The sequence below is a fragment of the Ptychodera flava genome, chromosome 7 (genome assembly GCF_041260155.1).
Source record: "Ptychodera flava strain L36383 chromosome 7, AS_Pfla_20210202, whole genome shotgun sequence".
In the NCBI taxonomy this organism is placed as follows: Eukaryota; Metazoa; Hemichordata; class Enteropneusta; family Ptychoderidae; genus Ptychodera; species Ptychodera flava.
In genome coordinates, this window is record NC_091934.1 from 33,140,457 (window position 1) to 33,157,864 (window position 17,408).

General features: G+C 38.1%; 1 protein-coding gene across 1 annotated transcript in view; it reads right to left on the reverse strand.

Annotated features, from left to right (window-relative positions):
- LOC139137325 (intermembrane lipid transfer protein VPS13D-like) overlaps nt 1-17,408 on the reverse strand; it is a 126,765-nt gene that overhangs the window by 101,894 nt on the left and 7,463 nt on the right. Inside the window, 18 exon segments of the mRNA XM_070705359.1 lie at nt 430-608; nt 1,176-1,341; nt 2,651-2,769; nt 3,984-4,123; nt 4,676-4,898; nt 7,669-7,849; nt 8,324-8,435; nt 8,662-8,751; nt 9,214-9,430; nt 9,775-9,944; nt 10,532-10,682; nt 10,684-10,897; nt 11,387-11,573; nt 12,184-12,285; nt 13,040-13,208; nt 13,820-14,061; nt 15,847-15,897; nt 16,717-16,842. Coding sequence (XP_070561460.1) covers nt 430-608; nt 1,176-1,341; nt 2,651-2,769; nt 3,984-4,123; nt 4,676-4,898; nt 7,669-7,849; nt 8,324-8,435; nt 8,662-8,751; nt 9,214-9,430; nt 9,775-9,944; nt 10,532-10,682; nt 10,684-10,897; nt 11,387-11,573; nt 12,184-12,285; nt 13,040-13,208; nt 13,820-14,061; nt 15,847-15,897; nt 16,717-16,842 — 2,839 coding nt within the window.

A 17,408-nucleotide genomic window follows, 5' to 3' on the forward strand; every position in this document is an offset into this window, starting at 1 on the left:
ACTAAAAACATCTTCTTTTCATTTTTGGGTATACAGTCAATTTCTCAATGACATATAATGTTCCTCAATCTTTCTATTATCCACATTTTACAAAGTGACAGCTCATTTTGTCAAGACAATCAGATGACTGTGATTTTAAACAGAAAGTAAGCTTCCTTTTTGGAACAAAATTTTTTTTTCAGACAGTTCCCACACAGCAGTTAGCAAAAGAAAGATAAAAGCTTTTCATTTTCTGAGGCTGTGTGTGTTGTCAAAAATGATTGAGTTAATGGTGAACACAGAGAAGACAAAATTCTGTGAAATCACAGTCCTTTTAAGCTGTGCTGCCAGTCTGGCACAAATGACCGAAACATCCTTCAACGGCCTGTCCATGGGTGATACAAACAACAACTACCCTACACGAGAAAATAAAAACAACAAGCACCCTACCTGATAATCCACTCTTTTTCAGCGACGTGAAGGCAGATTCAAAGGAAGACGGCATGTTGGTTGTACTGGAAGCAGTGTGTTCTGTTGGCGATCCTTGGGACTGAGGACTTGATGGTGAATGAGGTGACGTGGGTGAGGAGGGATCACTGTCAAGTATCTTACCACTCGGAACATCCATACTTTGGAAAGAAACATGAAACGGTGACGCATGAGTACATACCGGTACAGAGTGATATGATAAAATCTAGTTATGAGCTATGTGAAAGAATAAACAAAATACAAGAAAATATAAGACTGTGTGAATGACAGTTGCAATGGAGGTAACAATGGCATCTGTGTTGGAAGCTTGTCTATTAACTGAACTATGTAAGCAACTATGTTTTCTGTAACAGCTAAGCCACAACTGGATCTTGACAACATATATGAATATTTGGCAAAATTTTGCATGACAATTGAAATTCTACCTTTGCAGCTGAAATTTTGTTCTTTCATACACTGCAATAGTTTAATTTCACCCACAGCTATTGAGAAAGGATGCAATACAAGGCAAAACCCAACGGTTCTGTATTCTACTTTGAAAATGAATTTTATTTTCTTGTGATTCGGTCCTTATGCAACATCCTCAGGACTGTATACTTACCAGCTGAGTAATTATAATAATTTGTAAGCAACACAGTGACGGTCCTTAAGGTATTTGTCTGATGTAAGTTGTCTGATCCATTGTAAGTTCTTGTTTGGTGGCTTACCTAAGGTTTTTGTGTGATGCCAGCAAGAGTTCATAGCCATCACCAAACATTTGCAGCGCATCGACTAACAGCAAGCCATGCACAGTCAATGCCACTGACATATCATAGGGTCTCTTTGTGAGATTGGCCCTCACACCAGACACTTGTAACTCAGCTATGCTACGACCTGCAATGATATCAAATTATCACAATGTGAAAAATATCAACAATTATGAATCATTTTTATATAAACTTACTTACAGGCCCAGTATAGCTGTAACTATTGATGATTTTTTCCCCACTATTTTTGTTTTGTATGTCAATTGCAAGTTCTTGTTCTACACCCAAAAGCATGCTGAAACACCACCTATCTAGCTTGCCAACATAGTGTCTCCATATGTACAATACATTGTTATTGTTTACATTTGAATTCTAGTCCGGACAAGGATTCACTTCAACAATAACAGAGTAGTCAACATATCAACATGTTAAAATCATGACTGTTTAAAATGAATTTGATCAAAAAATGGAGTTTTAGTGTCAAGTGCTCATATTTACCTGGGAGATCACTTTATATTGATTGAAGATAAGCTTTATACTGATAACAGGCTAACAAGAAAGATTCTGTAAAAAGCTGATACTAGTAGAAACCCTTAAGGTAATATGCACCTCGAAAGTGAAAGACTTAAACTTTCGCTCTAACTTTCCTCAAGGAATCTTTCAATCATTCTCTTTCGAAATCAAGAATAAAAATAGGGGGTCACCGTGCAAATTTTGGTACTAGAGAAAGAAATAACCCAAGATTTACCGATATTAGACATTCAAAATGGCCGCCATCCCTGTGTTAACTCTATGGAGAAAAATAAAAATTTTCGAATTTCAAAAAAGTAAGCCGGTGAAAAGTTTTCTTTCACCAAGAGCTTTAAAATGAACCCCCACATGTGGTATATCAGAAGAGAACTGTAAAAGTTTGAGAGTCCGAATGTCGGTCCCCGAGGTGCGTTCTACCTTAAAGAGACATGTATTGTTTTGGAAACACATGTGCTCTGTACACTGTATGTTAGCAATTACGGCTAGTTTTCAATCGGGTTCGAACCCACAACATACGGCATCAGTCGCCTAGCGGAGAGGCAATAGAGAGAACCGCTCGGCTAAATCCCCACTCTCAAAAAGAGTGGTTCAATAGCCGGCTAAGTTGTTACATTTTTCTGACTGAGACCGCTCCACACGTTGTAGAGTTCGTGAAGCACTCACGCACGTACGCTCACTATCACACATCGCACACACAAACTTTATCGAAGCGAAGCAATGAATACATCGCTTTAACTGGGCGAACGATAAGCCTCGGGGACAATTCTGTCCACCAGCAGAGCTATCAACCCAGGGTAGAAAATACGGCTAGTTTTCAATCGGGTTCGAACCCACAACATATGGCATCAGTCGCCTAGCGGAAAGTATGTTAGCAAGGCTAGAGACCTTCTCAGGCAATCACTTACCCCGGCTCTGGAGTTCTAAGGACATTTGGTCCACTGAAAATTGCATTAGAAGTTGTCTACTTTCCATCATGACTTCCTTTCCTGTCTGATGCGTATCGGCAGATTCCAATTCCAGTAAGCTACAACAGAAAGCAAATGACATGATGAAAATAAGGCAGGGAATTGTTCCAAGTATGACAGAAATTCTACCATATTGCTACTAAATGAGCAACACTGCAATAGTAATCTTTATGGCCCTGATACAGGTTTTGCAGACCGAGGTTGTACGGCGGAAGGGCCCGAGCATGCGAGGGCCTGTACGCCGTACGACCGAGGTCCGCAAAACCCGTATCTGGGCCGTAAAGGTTTTATCATATACCTTATTGAACGGTTGTGATATGTTTCAGTATTTATCAATAAAATTTTGTTAAAGTTATGGGCGTAAATTAAAAATAATCATGAGCCACGCAACTTTGCGGATTAATATGTACGATGTTGTCATTTGTTCTGTTGTGGAACGCGTCGCGAGCTTGTTCTATGCGAACGCCAATGTCACTACAGAATGAGCACAGATGAGTAGTTGATCCTGCTCGTTAAAATACACTTTCTCAGCAAAACATTGAGAGGAGACTATCAAGCACTTGTTTTAAACCAATTTTGATCGGAATAAGATTCGAACTGTCTACAATTTGCTTCAAAACTACGAGCGAAGCGCATAGAAATGGGTTCGAATCTCGCGCTGACGTGCTTTCGAATGGAATGTACGTGGATAGCAACGCGCGTAGCAACGACAACGAAAAGTTCGAAAATGTGCGCACACTACCTTATTTGGGCAAAGTGTGCCTGGGCGTGATACGGCAACTTATTACACACCTGTAAGAGCGCCTACACCTGTAAGAGCGCCTTTTCCCATAGGTTACATGGGTATAATTGGCAAGGAAATATAGTGGACCTAAGATGACCAGATCACTTGTGTCCGGGCACTAGAAGGTAAATCTTGTTGTATGGTGGCGTGCGAGAAAACTACATGTATATGAAGGACAAAAAAACTTGAAGTGGAAAATCTGCATGGATTTGCTCACCCTTAGTGATTTATTAAACACGTCAAGCAAGGGTCATTTATCACAACTGTAGATTTTCAGGGACTTTTATTACAAATGCTAATGGGGGTATATGACAAAACTGTACACAGGACTGCAGAACTTCAGTTCAGGACTCCAAAATCTACATCGCTACTGAATTTTAGACAACGAAAAAGTGAGATTTGCTAACATTGTGTAGTGTATTACACACCTTGAGACAAAGTCACTTGTAATGGCTACAAGAAACTGTGAAAGACCACTTTGTCACTGACCTCTCATCACGCTCCTTGAAATACCGTTCTAAGTTGTCATCACTCAATTGTGATGTCATGTAGTCTTTCTTCGAGGAGGACAGTAAACCTTCATGCTTTGGATCTGAAAACATCTTGACACACTTCCTTAGAGCATAAATCTAAAATAAAAATATTAGAATGTGAGATATGAAATTTGTGCCTTACAATAATGCAAACTACATTAAAAACCCTGATGCATGATGGGATTCACTCTTGCTCAGTCATCTTTACTCAAATCACAAAAAATCAAAAGTCTAAAAAGATTGGTTGTGGGAAACCAATATGAGAAGCTAGCTTTTCTTGTTGATAAACTTGACTTTGTAGTGAAGGTTTAAATTTTTTCTTTATACCATTAATTCTTTGAATGCAAGAAGATGTCATCTTTGTGCATTAGCTTGGCTGTGTATATTCGCATGAGAAATGATGTATTTAATTCAGTAACCATTAACACATTAGCTTTTTGTGATTTCTGTACTGGTACCGTGATGACACAAATTTCTGGTATACACAATAAATTTTGGTCTTTAAGCAATTATGTATTCTTTCCATCCTCAGTACCCAAGGAGACATCAGAACAAATTACAACTGTCCATAATCAGATGAATAATATAACTTTCGTTTAATTTGAAAAAAAAAGTTTTATTAAAAAAAAAGAGAATTTTACTACATACCTTGTTTTCATTGACATGAAGTACAAGTTTTGGCAGTGTTCCAGACAAGGTGACACTGGGCCACTGAGGGTCTGTGGTGGGCACGATTCTCCGCTCTAACTGTACAGATATTGTAAACCTATCTACAACATGCATTGCACTAGTTCCCTTCACGTGAGCACTTTTCCAGTTATCCTTGGCTTTACCAACCAGAACTTGGAGATCAGACATATCCAAGGTGTACCTGAAATTGATAGTTAGAATGAGTAAAACCCGAAATTCAGAGACGGGTGGTACAAACAAAACCGTGTACACTAAGAAATATGCGTATCCTCATACATGTTCATACACATGCATCGCAATCACATTACCTTTTTGGCCTACTGTCTACACTGAGCTCTGCACATGCTTTTATTCTAGAGTAGCCCCATTGTTATTTGTTAATGTTTCATTCCAAGTCCTGCTGACGATAAATTACTCAACTCATAATTAAAAGTGAGAAGTATACTATGCTACAGCAATGTTGACTTGTAATGTAAGATCAGCTGAAACAAAGAATGGCTGAATAAACACAGGTCAGTCAGTAGACCTGCAACTGGACAATTTTTCCCATTTTCCCCATTAGACTTTTTGCACTGTGACAACTTCAAGTTGTATAAAAGTCAATACTAGACACTGAATATTAGCCCTTTGACCCCCATGGTTTGGTAAAACCCATTGTTATTGATGGTAAGTGTGGACAAGTTTACTTGAAATCAGGGGTGAACAGGTAGGGCATGATTTTTGTCAAGTCAGAAAGTCAAATTTCAGCAAGTTTTAAATAACAATAATTTATATATATTTTTTTGTAAAGTACTTGAAGTATATGTCCCGCATAAATTCTAAGTTAATTTTGCTTAAAATGAGCCATGCTATATGATTTTGCCACCCTACTTTATCAAATAAATGCATCACCCCAATGAAACGATGCGGTTAAATATTATAAAAATGCAATATGTTGTGCGACTTTGAAGTTAGCTGCCATTCGGGTCGTTTCGGAATTCGCGGGCATTGCCACCGGAAATGACGTAACTAATAGAACGTACGAGTGAGTGTGTTCACCTCGGCCATAACGAATGCTTACCGCTGTGGCTTCAACATGGTGAGAAGTTACGCCTTTGGTGGCTGAAGTAACTGCAGCCATTGTCAGTTTATTGCATTGTAGGATGCCGTATTAGCCGCATTTGCCAAAATTACAAGAAAGGGTCGGAAAAGAGGCATTCAGATAAGCGTTTTCTGCCATGCACATTTTCGAGTGCCGTGACTTCGCGTCGAATAAACACGGTTCGGAAGCCAGATGTACGGTAAGATAGACTGGAGTTACTACATCGATTATGTAATCGCAATGCCGTACCAGTACGGCCATTGTCACCAGAAAGCGTTCGCGTGTATCATCATCAACTGTGGACAAGAGCGAGAACAGCAACAAGACTGCGACAGGTTGCCCAAAACATGTCAAGGATGCGGGGGCCACGGAGAAGTATGGCCGTGTTTACATCCCCTAAGACTGATCGCCGATTCAGCTGCTTTACGAAAGTGATTGTAAATAAATAAATGAATACAAGTACTAGATCTCATGCACGGTGACTCTATAATTAGTAACGTTAGAAGATATCTAATTTTATATTCCTAAAAAGTTTACGTATTGATTGACTGACTCTTTGCGAGACTGAACGATAGGTTGTGTATAATACAGCACGGCGCTGCCAGTAACAGTGACACAACGTGTAGCAAAGAAGTTTATACTGTTGACGAAGCAGTCGCGTTGTCGTCATCTGTTCCCTTCTGCTCGACTAAGTCTCCCCTAAAATATTTTAGCTTCTTTGAGAATTTCGCAGTCATGAAACAATGAACACTGTGCTTTATATCGCTGACACTTAATCAAGAAAAAAACCTGCGGAAGCGTAGCTGATCACTCCGTCATAGAAATGGCCGGCTGAGCCGCCCGGCCTCGGGTGCCAGTGTGCCCGACATTTTAACTTCCCGAGAATTTGGCTGGACATGTCTTTACGGTCACATATTTTTAAAAGTGCCAATGTTCATGTGAGGTTTTATAACGCCAAACTGAAGATTTTGCGGCGAGAATACTACCTTTGGTGTTTATGCTAACATGACCCTCAGCCTGTTCCACTTCCAGCTGTTGATAGGAAAGATGTGTGTTATGAACGGTGGACAATTTTCAACTTGATCTCTACTACATTTATCTACAAGCGTCATGGCGTAATTCAAATTTTTATATACAGATTTTGAACGAGGCAATTTGTGTTGAGAAGTAATAATAAGGTGGGATGGCAACTCCAGACTTATATATATTTATATTTTGGTAGCTTGCGGTTGTGTGTACGGTAGTGCACTGGTGTGTTTGACTGTGGTCACGGTGGGCTTGTCACTGACGCGACGGTCAACAAGAGTTCCGCTCTTGTTCTCATTTAGGTTAAGGTTCCGACTGTTAAAATTTGCAGCCCTGTAAATTCTGAACAGCTTTGTCATATCTTCTGTGACGATAACATTCTCAGTTGCACTGCTTTCACTCATGAAATTATCACTATCTCCATAGTCAATGCACAAAGTCACCATCATCCGTTCTATTAGTGACATCACAGCTACTTGCGCCAAAACGGGGCGAGCTCGGCAATTTCCGGAAAATGTTGCCATGATTGAAATCGAAAAGTGCAACTTTTCCTGTGTTTTCGTCGAAATAACATAATACAACCGTCTAAAAACCGCTCAAATAAGCTTCAGTTTGTGTGTAAATGTTTGTTTTATTAATACCAATTCATTGACAACCAGAACTAGAGTATACGCCCAAGTCAAACGAAAAAGTCTCAAAATGTGGCAGGACTCACACTTTAAAGTATATTTGCATACTTTAGTTACTTCATTCATGCGGCAAAGACAGCACCTTCAATTCATGACTTTTGGGGTTGTTTTTAGAAGTGCCTTTATTGGCAGTGTGGATAGAAAGGAGGACTCACTTGTCGTAAAATTTCTCTCTCAGAGCTGATTCAGAGATGACATCACCAGACGAATCTAACTCTGTGATCTTTTCACTGGCAACGCCCGAAGTATCGGCCGATTTGTCAGTCTCTTTCAAGTTCAACTCTGCAAAGTCCATTTCAGTCGGTGGCGTAGATAACGGAGTTGCAAAGTCATCATCTGAAATGAAGAGCAGCTGTTGCTATGGTGATATGAACCTTGAAGATAAACATACTTTGAAAACATGTCTATGGCACATGAGAAAAATTCTTATGAACAGTGTGTGCCTTGAAAATAAAGGTTTTTTCAATTTTGCTTTCACACTCCCTATGTAAACTTTGAACTACAATAAAGAAATAAAACTTTGAGTCACGATGAAGTTCTTTGCATTGAACAAGGCTAACATTGACCTTAATTTCATATTGCAAGTTGCATCCACTATTCAAGAAACAATCGTTGATTTTTATGAAAATAAATGATACCCGCTTTTTCTCTTCAGTTTTCGGACTGTCCACAGAATCAGTGGTTTAGCACAGGTGGCATTTATGAAACATTCAATTTTTCTTATAAAATGTTTCTGCAAAGTGTAAGATGTGTAAGAAGTTACAGCAGCTGGCTGTTTAAGCAAGACTTGAAGTCTTTCTGACATCTTACCATCATCCAATGGATCCTCCTCTTCTTCATTATCTTCCTTCGTCATTTTCTTCTTCATCATTCCTTTGGCATTGGCATTGGCAAACTCAAGATGACCAAAGTCAAGTACAACCTACAAGGCACAGCAATAAAGAAACCACACAACTCAATGTATACACAGACATATGTATAACCCTGGGGTGTTCCAGGGGTTCCAAGTGGTGACCGAGAAATTGGTTTATTGGTTTATGTTATACAAGCTGCTGTGATGATGGTATGATCAGGTGTTGTATAAAAAAACATATTTTATTCACACAGACTGAGTACTGTACGGAGTATTATTTTTCTAAATAACTCACCAAAGTGGCGTCCTCTGCATGGAAATTATCCGGAACAATAATCTGAGGAGCTGATATGTCCATGTGGATATCCCATCTCTTGGTGAGACGCTGAAAATGATTGGAAAGCAGATGATAAGGTCTTTGTAATCGAATTGATAAATATTATTGTTTACAGGCAAAATGCAAATACTTACTTAGTATTTACAAGTATGATTTTCATGAGGTATAATCACTTTTATAGAGAAATATTGAATATTTTATGTTGTCCATGAAGACTATATATCAATGAGTAACATGGTCGAAAGCTTTCCTCGAAATAACTGCAAATGTTGTACAAGTCTAAGATAAGAGAATTCACAGCTTAATATTAGAGACTTTTCTGGACATCAACCTCGCATTTCCCTACGCAACATGTGGCCTTCACAAAGGATACTTGGAACAAGTTCTACAGAATTGTACAGGGAATATAATTCTGCAGCTGCAAATATTGTTATGACAGGCAAAACAAATTTTTCTGCAGCATCAATTGGGATTTTCATACATATTATTGCTAAAGCTGATATAACTTACAATTGTTTCCCCTTCCAACATTTGATCCCAGGCCTGGAGCAGTTCCGCCCTGGTCTGATTCTTCAACTCCTCGTATCTTATCCTGGCAGCCTTGGTAAGGTGCAGCTCTGATGGCCTGGAAGTCATGCCGGTCTGCTTGGAACTGAAGAACTCTGACACTCTCCTGATTGGCTTAGGGTTGTAGATCATGTACAGAGGCCGTGTCGTGATCTCTAACCTACAGAGGTCAAAGGTCAAAAAATGTTACCAACTAATCACTATTCAGTGTACTTGGTTTTATTGGAGTATCACAAAAGCAATAGTTTTGGACACAGTCAAAATGTCACCACAGTTCCAAAATTGGCTAATTATGTTCTTCAACCTGCATGGCTAGACACACTGACCCGTACATGTACATTGACAAACAACATTTTTACTGAATTGTTAACTTAATGGTGGATTTGGATTGAGAACTGAGGAGCCCTAGTCCTTGAAGAAGACACGCTTTTTTGAACTTCCTTGTGAGTTCAGAGACAGGCGAGTACAGAACTGCACACAAAGCTGAGCTTTTCTTCTACACACCTGTAATCTGCATGGCTGTGTGGTGGTCTCTTTTCATAGGTCATCACAAACAACGCTTTGTCTGACTTTGAATTTGACAGCATCTGACTGGCTCTCATGTACGATGTTCTTTCTGAAGTCTTGGCCAACATCCCTAGATACGGAGATCTCATCTGGGAGCTTGATTCATCCTGGAGAATGGTATCAGATAATATTGATTTCACTCTGATAAGTTTTGCACATTTTGCTTCTGTTTTTTATGGTGAAGGAAATCTTAACATATTTCGCTGTGCTTGAGTACATTTTCTGAAAGCCTGGATATCAGTGAATGCTGTGATGTGTATTTTGTAATCATTGTTCACATTAAGGTCACATGACAGCAAAATTTAAATAGCCCCTCAAAGGTTGTTGTTTTCCTTCCCCTGCACAAATGCTGCAGAATTTCTGGTTGAACTTTGCATGATCAAAAGCGGTTGTATAAATCTTGCAAAAAGTGTCTGCAATTTTTGTTTGATGTTCTGGATCTTTTTCTATAATGCAACAACTTTTCTGGCAAGGCTCTAAAACCTTTAAGAGTCTGTAAAAAAATTTAGCTACATAAAAGACATCTGAGACAAGTTTTTCAAGTTGATTATGTAATCAATCTTTGGTGTTAACTTGGACCGGGAAAATTTTCCAAAATTTGAACTTACATGACAAATTTATGGCTAGATGTTTCCGAACATTTCAATTTTCGAGACAAAATTACAGCTAAACTGTGACTGAAATTTGAACTTACCCCACCCTGTTGAGGTGCTGCTAACACACGGTATATTGACCCAACAGTTAGCAAATCTCTGAGGTAGAGGGCACCTAAACTGACATTGAACAACATTGACCTTGATCTTGGTCGTGACTCAAAGCTCATACTGACATCAGCAAATTCCAACTCCAAGATGCCAGACTTGGTCTGCTGTTGAGATTCCTGTGTGGGCGATCCACTTTCGTTTCGTTGAGTGGCTTGGCTTTCTCCGTTCAGTCTGAAACGTACCACTTTTCAATGAAAAGGTCAGCAGTGCAAAGACGCTGTCTCGCTTCATGAAGGTGTCATCATCCGAACTGTCACCCAGTGCATCAAGAAGTTCCTCCTCAAGCTCTCCTTTATCTAAAGATCATAAAATCCGTTGATAAATGTATAGTTGAGTGTAGTGAACAGTTCAGGTCTTTGGAATTTCATGTCATAACAGTGTGGAGTTAAAATAACTGATGAAACATTATTATATTTATTCTTTATTTGGTTAGAGTAGAGTTGGCAGTTTCCTTGATGAACTCTGAACAGAAAGTTTTTGAATCTTTTAGTTATGGAGCATGTACTAACTTAAATAAGAACCAATCATTGTCAAATGTAATATTTTTTCATGTCTGCATCATACATAGTGTTGAGATCAGATGTGAAATATCTGTACCAGAATGTGCACGAAACAAACTCACTGGGGTAACTACCTCAGATTAAAATTGCTTCAGTTGGCCTCAGTACAGCGGCAAACGTAATCAATTTTTTTTTCAAAATGAGTTGACAGACGGTAAAATTTATTTGTATTGCAAAATTTTGATCCTACCGGGAAGAAGGGGGGGGGGGGGGGGGGTTACTCACTGATTGCCGGCATGGAGTCAGAGGCTGTTACATTATCTCTTGCACCCCCACTGGTATCTGTTTCTGTGGTGGCTGTTGAATAAGAGTACCATCCTCCCCAGCCTGGAAACCATCGTTGTACAATTCCACCTTGGTATTGACCTTGTTGTTCCTGTGTCTGGTCACTTTCAACCTTCTCCTTCGCTGCCTGATTGGTGAAAATTACGAACAGAAAAGAAAATATTTCAGCACACATCTGAACAGTTCTCTCAATGCAAACTGCTGCACAAAGCAACACGGAAATATTTCATTTATTATTGATAATTACTGAATCTACTGATATTCTTGATTCAGCTTCCCATGTTCAATCAAGTTGAAAACAACTACGAAAGATGCAGATGTTTCTGGACTCTATAGCTGACGTCCATTTGTAGTGAGGATAACGCGAATCTTCTAGGAGTTCTAAAGCCAATTACAGGAACATTGACAACACTTGTTGACAACAAACAACTCATAGTACACATGCGTTTTTAAATTGGCATCGAAAACTATGCTATTTACTATGGAAAAAGTTCAAGTTCAGCAATTGAAGTAGAGCTTAGCAGTCAGTTTTCAAAAATTTCCACAAAACAAAGCATTTCAATTCATTTACACACAAGCATTTCAATTCATTCCCTCTTTCTTCCTAGAATATCAGAGATATTTCACTGTGGAATCATTTTCATAAACCAGTGTTTTGGGGAATACGGGTACGTAATTCAGTGATCATTGTCAAATATTTGTTCTTCCACATTTTCAATGAATGAGTTGATTCCTACCTCTGCCAATGCTTCCTGTTTTCTGACTCTCTCCATGGCAACCTCTCTCAGAATTCTGATTTCCTCAAAAGATAGTTCCTCTTCCATTTTCTCTTTGTGTTCCTGTGAAGACAATCAGAGATGAAAATACAATATTACCCTTGAAACATCAACACTCAGGACACTCTGTTCCCATTGAAGTCCCATTTGCTGTATCTTTTGCATTTTTTGATGAGATGGTTTGAAATCAAAAGCAAGTGATGAAAAGATGCTTACAAAAGAGTGCCACAGAACATTTTTCAAACATTGGCATGAGTGCACTACTTCGATTTCAATAATATAATAATAATAATTTTTGAGTTGTGACTTAAATATGGCCGCCACAAATATATGCACAAAAGCTTGAATTTAATCAACCAAATCAATCTCCAAGAATTGAAATAGAGACATTCTCGAAGACAATATGGCTTAATAATGGGAATCAAAAACATTTCTCCAAAGATTTGGTGGTATTTTTGAGTTTTGTAGTAAAATGCAAAAAGATAGAGCTAATGGAGCTTTAAATAGTGAACAAATGTTGAAATAAGGCAAGGAGGTGAAAAAAGTAACATTCTATGGATTACCTTGGTAAGACACTAGAAGTGGTCTACAATTTTATTTTTTTACGTAAGCAATAAGTTCTCTGATATTCATTTGAATGAAATGCCTGATTGGTTTGAATCTATCTAACTATAGCATGCACAGAATATATCATGGTTCAGATCAGACAGATTTTGCATTACTCTATTTTGAAATGATAAGGCTCCATATGACTACAATGAAATTGCTGACTTCAAAAACAAATACAATGTGAGACGTTACGATTAGAATTGCATACCATGGGTTGTCCTACAAGTGCTGGGTTTGTCAAATACTGTGAATATGCATCAACATACAGCACGTTGTCCTTGGCTCTCCTCAACACGTAAGACCAGCATTGCTTTCTGTTTCTTTCTTCTATGCCACTCAATATTGAACTGTACGCATATCGCCACCACTCCTGTTTGCTGTATCAACAAACACAAATGAAAAGTAGACATGAATCAAGCAGGCAACAATAAATGAGAGCTCTATCATGTGTTTAAATGAATAGAGATCAAGCATTAAAATGATATCAGTGTTTTCTCCAGGGTCCGCCATTGCGCAAATCCTCACCCATTAAAACAAAGTCCCCAAAAGACGCGCAGTATATGCCCCTACTATTAGATCTTGACATACACATGGCATTTGACAGTGGTATTCCACACCAGGTGAATGTTGTCTATGATGTAAGATCCTATAGTTCATTTACTATTTGTAGCCACAGTATAGCAGTACTTGCTAGGTTCCAATCTGCAGAAATATTACATAAGCTGAAGTAGAGTTTGACTTATATGAAATAAGCGTGAATGATTTGTGTAGGCTTCTAATATTTTCAATGCTTACTAGAAGGAAAAGAGCAATAAACTGGAGACTGTTTAATTAGATATTTAATCCATGCTACAACCTTATATAGCCTGAAAAAATCTTGATTACAAAACTTAAATCTCAGTGACTAATTAATGCCTTCACAGTATTCTAACACAGATGCAAAAGACTAGTGCCATCAATGAAAGTTCTTCCGCTGAAAAAGCAGTACCTTTCCCGAGGTTTACTCATCGGTCTCCATTTCCGGTACTTCCTTGCTCTGTCGTATCTCTCTGATTCCTTAATCATGGCCAGGATACCTCTGTACTGGCTCTCGGAGAGTGCCAATGGAATTTTCTTCAAGGCCAGGTCACAGGCAAGTCGTGGAGAGTTCCGAGAACGCAACGGCAGGGCTGATAAGTTTCTTTTAATCTTGGCTTGTGCACTGACTGGTTCTAAGATGTACTCGTGATCCTGAAACAAAAAATTTAGATTGTAGAAAAAGTCAGCAATTTGTTGACATTTTGTACTGGTAAATGTTCCTAAAAATTTTGAAAAATAGCCAAAAATGACGCATAATTACTGTATTTATAAATGTACCATGGTTTGTTTATTTCAAACATCTACCATAAAAAACCATATTAATTCAACCACTCTATAATATGCAGGGCTCGAAATTAACTTTTTTACCTGGTAGTCCACTTGGGCTACCATTTTCTGAAGTTGGTAGCCCGGTGACAATGGCTGGTAGTCCATGCATATTTTAGTTCAGGGATATCTTTTTTCGTTAACAGACAAGAAAAGGCTATTTTTCATGATTCTGCCCATGAAGTGAATTTTCTTGACATTTGATGTGAATACTTGCACACCTTTAAGGCGATACAGAAGGATTCAACTCGCGCGCGATTGTTAAGGCTGGCAGTGTTCCTAATGCGCACTATTGATTGCACGTGAAAATCATTAGTATAGTTTTCTACGCACTATCGCCTTCTGCTCTCGTACAAATGTTTAAAAGCTTTCAAGTCGGCCAACTTTCGATCTGTTGAAATGAATTTCGGCAGAATTGTAGACATCGCCCAGATAAATAAGGCTAAGCATGTGTTTAAGAAAATTCTCAATTTTTTGTGATGTGGTGAGAATAGGCTAGCAAATAGTACGAAATTACGGAGTAGACATTTGCTGTTTCAAAACATAGTGTTTGTTTCACAACTAACCTAATCCATGACCAGGACTGTGAAGGAGTCTGTTAAGTATCACTACGTAAAATTTCAGGGGATTTTGAGCAAATTTGGAGTAGCTGAATCTTTTCAAAAACATACTGTGCTAATCTACATGTGTCTGAGCTCACGCATTTCATGACCGACAACCATGCGTCTGTTCGAATTTGGTGTCGTTGTTTTGCATCTTCGGTCAATAAATGCACAAAAAGTCATATTTTCGTGGATTTAACAAATTTTCCTTAGCAACCGTTGCCTGCCTAGATACATGAATCCTTCGGTATCGCCTTAATTCCCAAGGAATAATCATGGATGTACAAAGTAGTGTACCAAAATATGTATACATCCATGGTTTGACTGCATTTAGCTTGTTCCAAAGTGACGGACCAGACATGGCATTCCGACTGAATTTTAGGTCCAAGGCTTTGGTAGTCCGTGTGGGCTACCATTTTATGGATTTTGGTAGTCCCAGAGAAAAGTTGGTAGTCTGTGGACGCGGGACTACCGCTAATTTCGAGCCCTGATATGACCACCCTATTTTTCTCTCAAAACGTAATTTTATTTTACCCTTATTAATTCGACCTCTACGGAAATTGGGACTTTCTCAATCTCTCATAATTCGACCAACAAATCAGGACAAGCTACTTTGAACATTTTATTTTTGATAAAATACATAGAACAATACAATGTACAGCACAGAATGTCTGAGTCAGGACTTCAGGAAAGTCACTTTTATATGTTTCAAGATTGTTATCACATCACTTATGAACTATCAAAAAAGTTGAAATCCCTAATAATTTAACCATCAAAATTATTTTGGCTTTGTTAATTTTCTAAAAGTTCAACTATTTAAAATCGTAATTATTTTTTTCTGGTCGAATTGATAGGCTTTTTACAGTAGCCTTTTAGCTGACACCATCATAGTTTATTAAAATGAAGAAACACCAATACTGGAGCAATGAATAACAACTGAACTTATCATTATCCAATGAAATTATTTTTTCATTGGTTTCAAGTCTTTGAAACTGTGTTTCAAACTTACCTGGAAGACATCTTTGCCCCTGGCTTTGAACATATTCCTTTGCAATGCATCCTGGTAGAAGAGGAAACAATATCTTATAGTTATATATTCTTGACACATAGTCATTGTAGTAATAATTGATTTCACAAATTTACAGAGTACAAAATGTAACTAAGTTTATTGTTTACTGAATCTGTTATGCCACAGTAGAGCTAAGTTACACCGCATTTGTCTGCAAGACATCTTAACATTGAAAACTTGATTTTTAAAGTTATACTATCACCTGTTCCAAGTTTGCCACAGTTACCATGGAAAGAGAAAATCTATCCAATCACAGATTTTAAGCGGGTGGCCACTTTTTAAAAACAGTGCCCTCACATGGGCATTTTGAATACCAACAAATGCCCCTTTGACCATATATGGGCATATTTGAGATTACAGGTGACTGTATACCTTTAAGGCAAAGTCCTAAGATCATTACACTCTAAATATGACAAAAATATCAAACTTTTTTAAGCTATCCTATTTGATTAAAAATTCTTTCGTCTTTAATATGTTACATAACAACTACAACAGACTGGAAATATTATCCCTCTCAATAACAGATTAGTTTAAAGTGGATCTTATAATCTTTTTTTATTAATTTTAAAATATAAGAAATATGATAGAATTATAAAGGATAGGATGCAGGGTTCTCCATGGGGGGTGAGCCACCCCTGTGTTTTTGGAGCACCCTATTCATATGTTAATAACAGTACAAAAGAATATATTTTGCATAACAAAATCATATGTAAATTAAACATTGTTATGTAAACAGGCCATCCCTTTATTTTTCTTAGCTGTGGAGAACACTGGGATATTTTATCAAAATTGAAGACATATGATACTCACAGCAAGCTGGGTCATTGGCAGGTCACCCACAAATTCACAGTTGACATCCCAGTACATGGCAAAGGCTTTCAGCTCAACTAGTTTCAACATCATATCAGCACTGTCACGACTCACAAACCTTGGCACCTGAAATAAATAACCGTTATCGGTGAAAATTCTTCTATACAATGCAAGATCCGAGGTACATGAACATTCCACATTGATTAAGGGTCATTAGCATAGAATTTTAATACCGAAACAATGCTCATTAATGTAATCTGCATATTTGAATATCATTATATCTCGCATCTTGCACTATAGAAATTCTTCCATACTGTGCCATGTATAACATATACATCCATATTTGGATTGAGTATGATGAAAAACAGATTAATGTCTTGAGAGTAGCTTACAATGAAACTTAACTTACGTAATGTAATCAAACACAGCATTAAGTGAAGGATGAAAATCACTTCATTTTGCTCTAAATGACTTCCTTTAGATAATTAATCAGAGTTCTCCACGAGGCGATTTTTAAGGGTGGGCCACCCCTCTGTTTTTTGAGCAATCTATTTATACATGTATGTTAATAACCATCCAAAAGAACACATTTTCACAACAATAGAATATGCAGATTATACATTGCTATGTAAATTGGCCGCCCTCTGTCTTTTCCAAGCTGTGGAGACTGCTGTTAATGTAGCAATATGGTT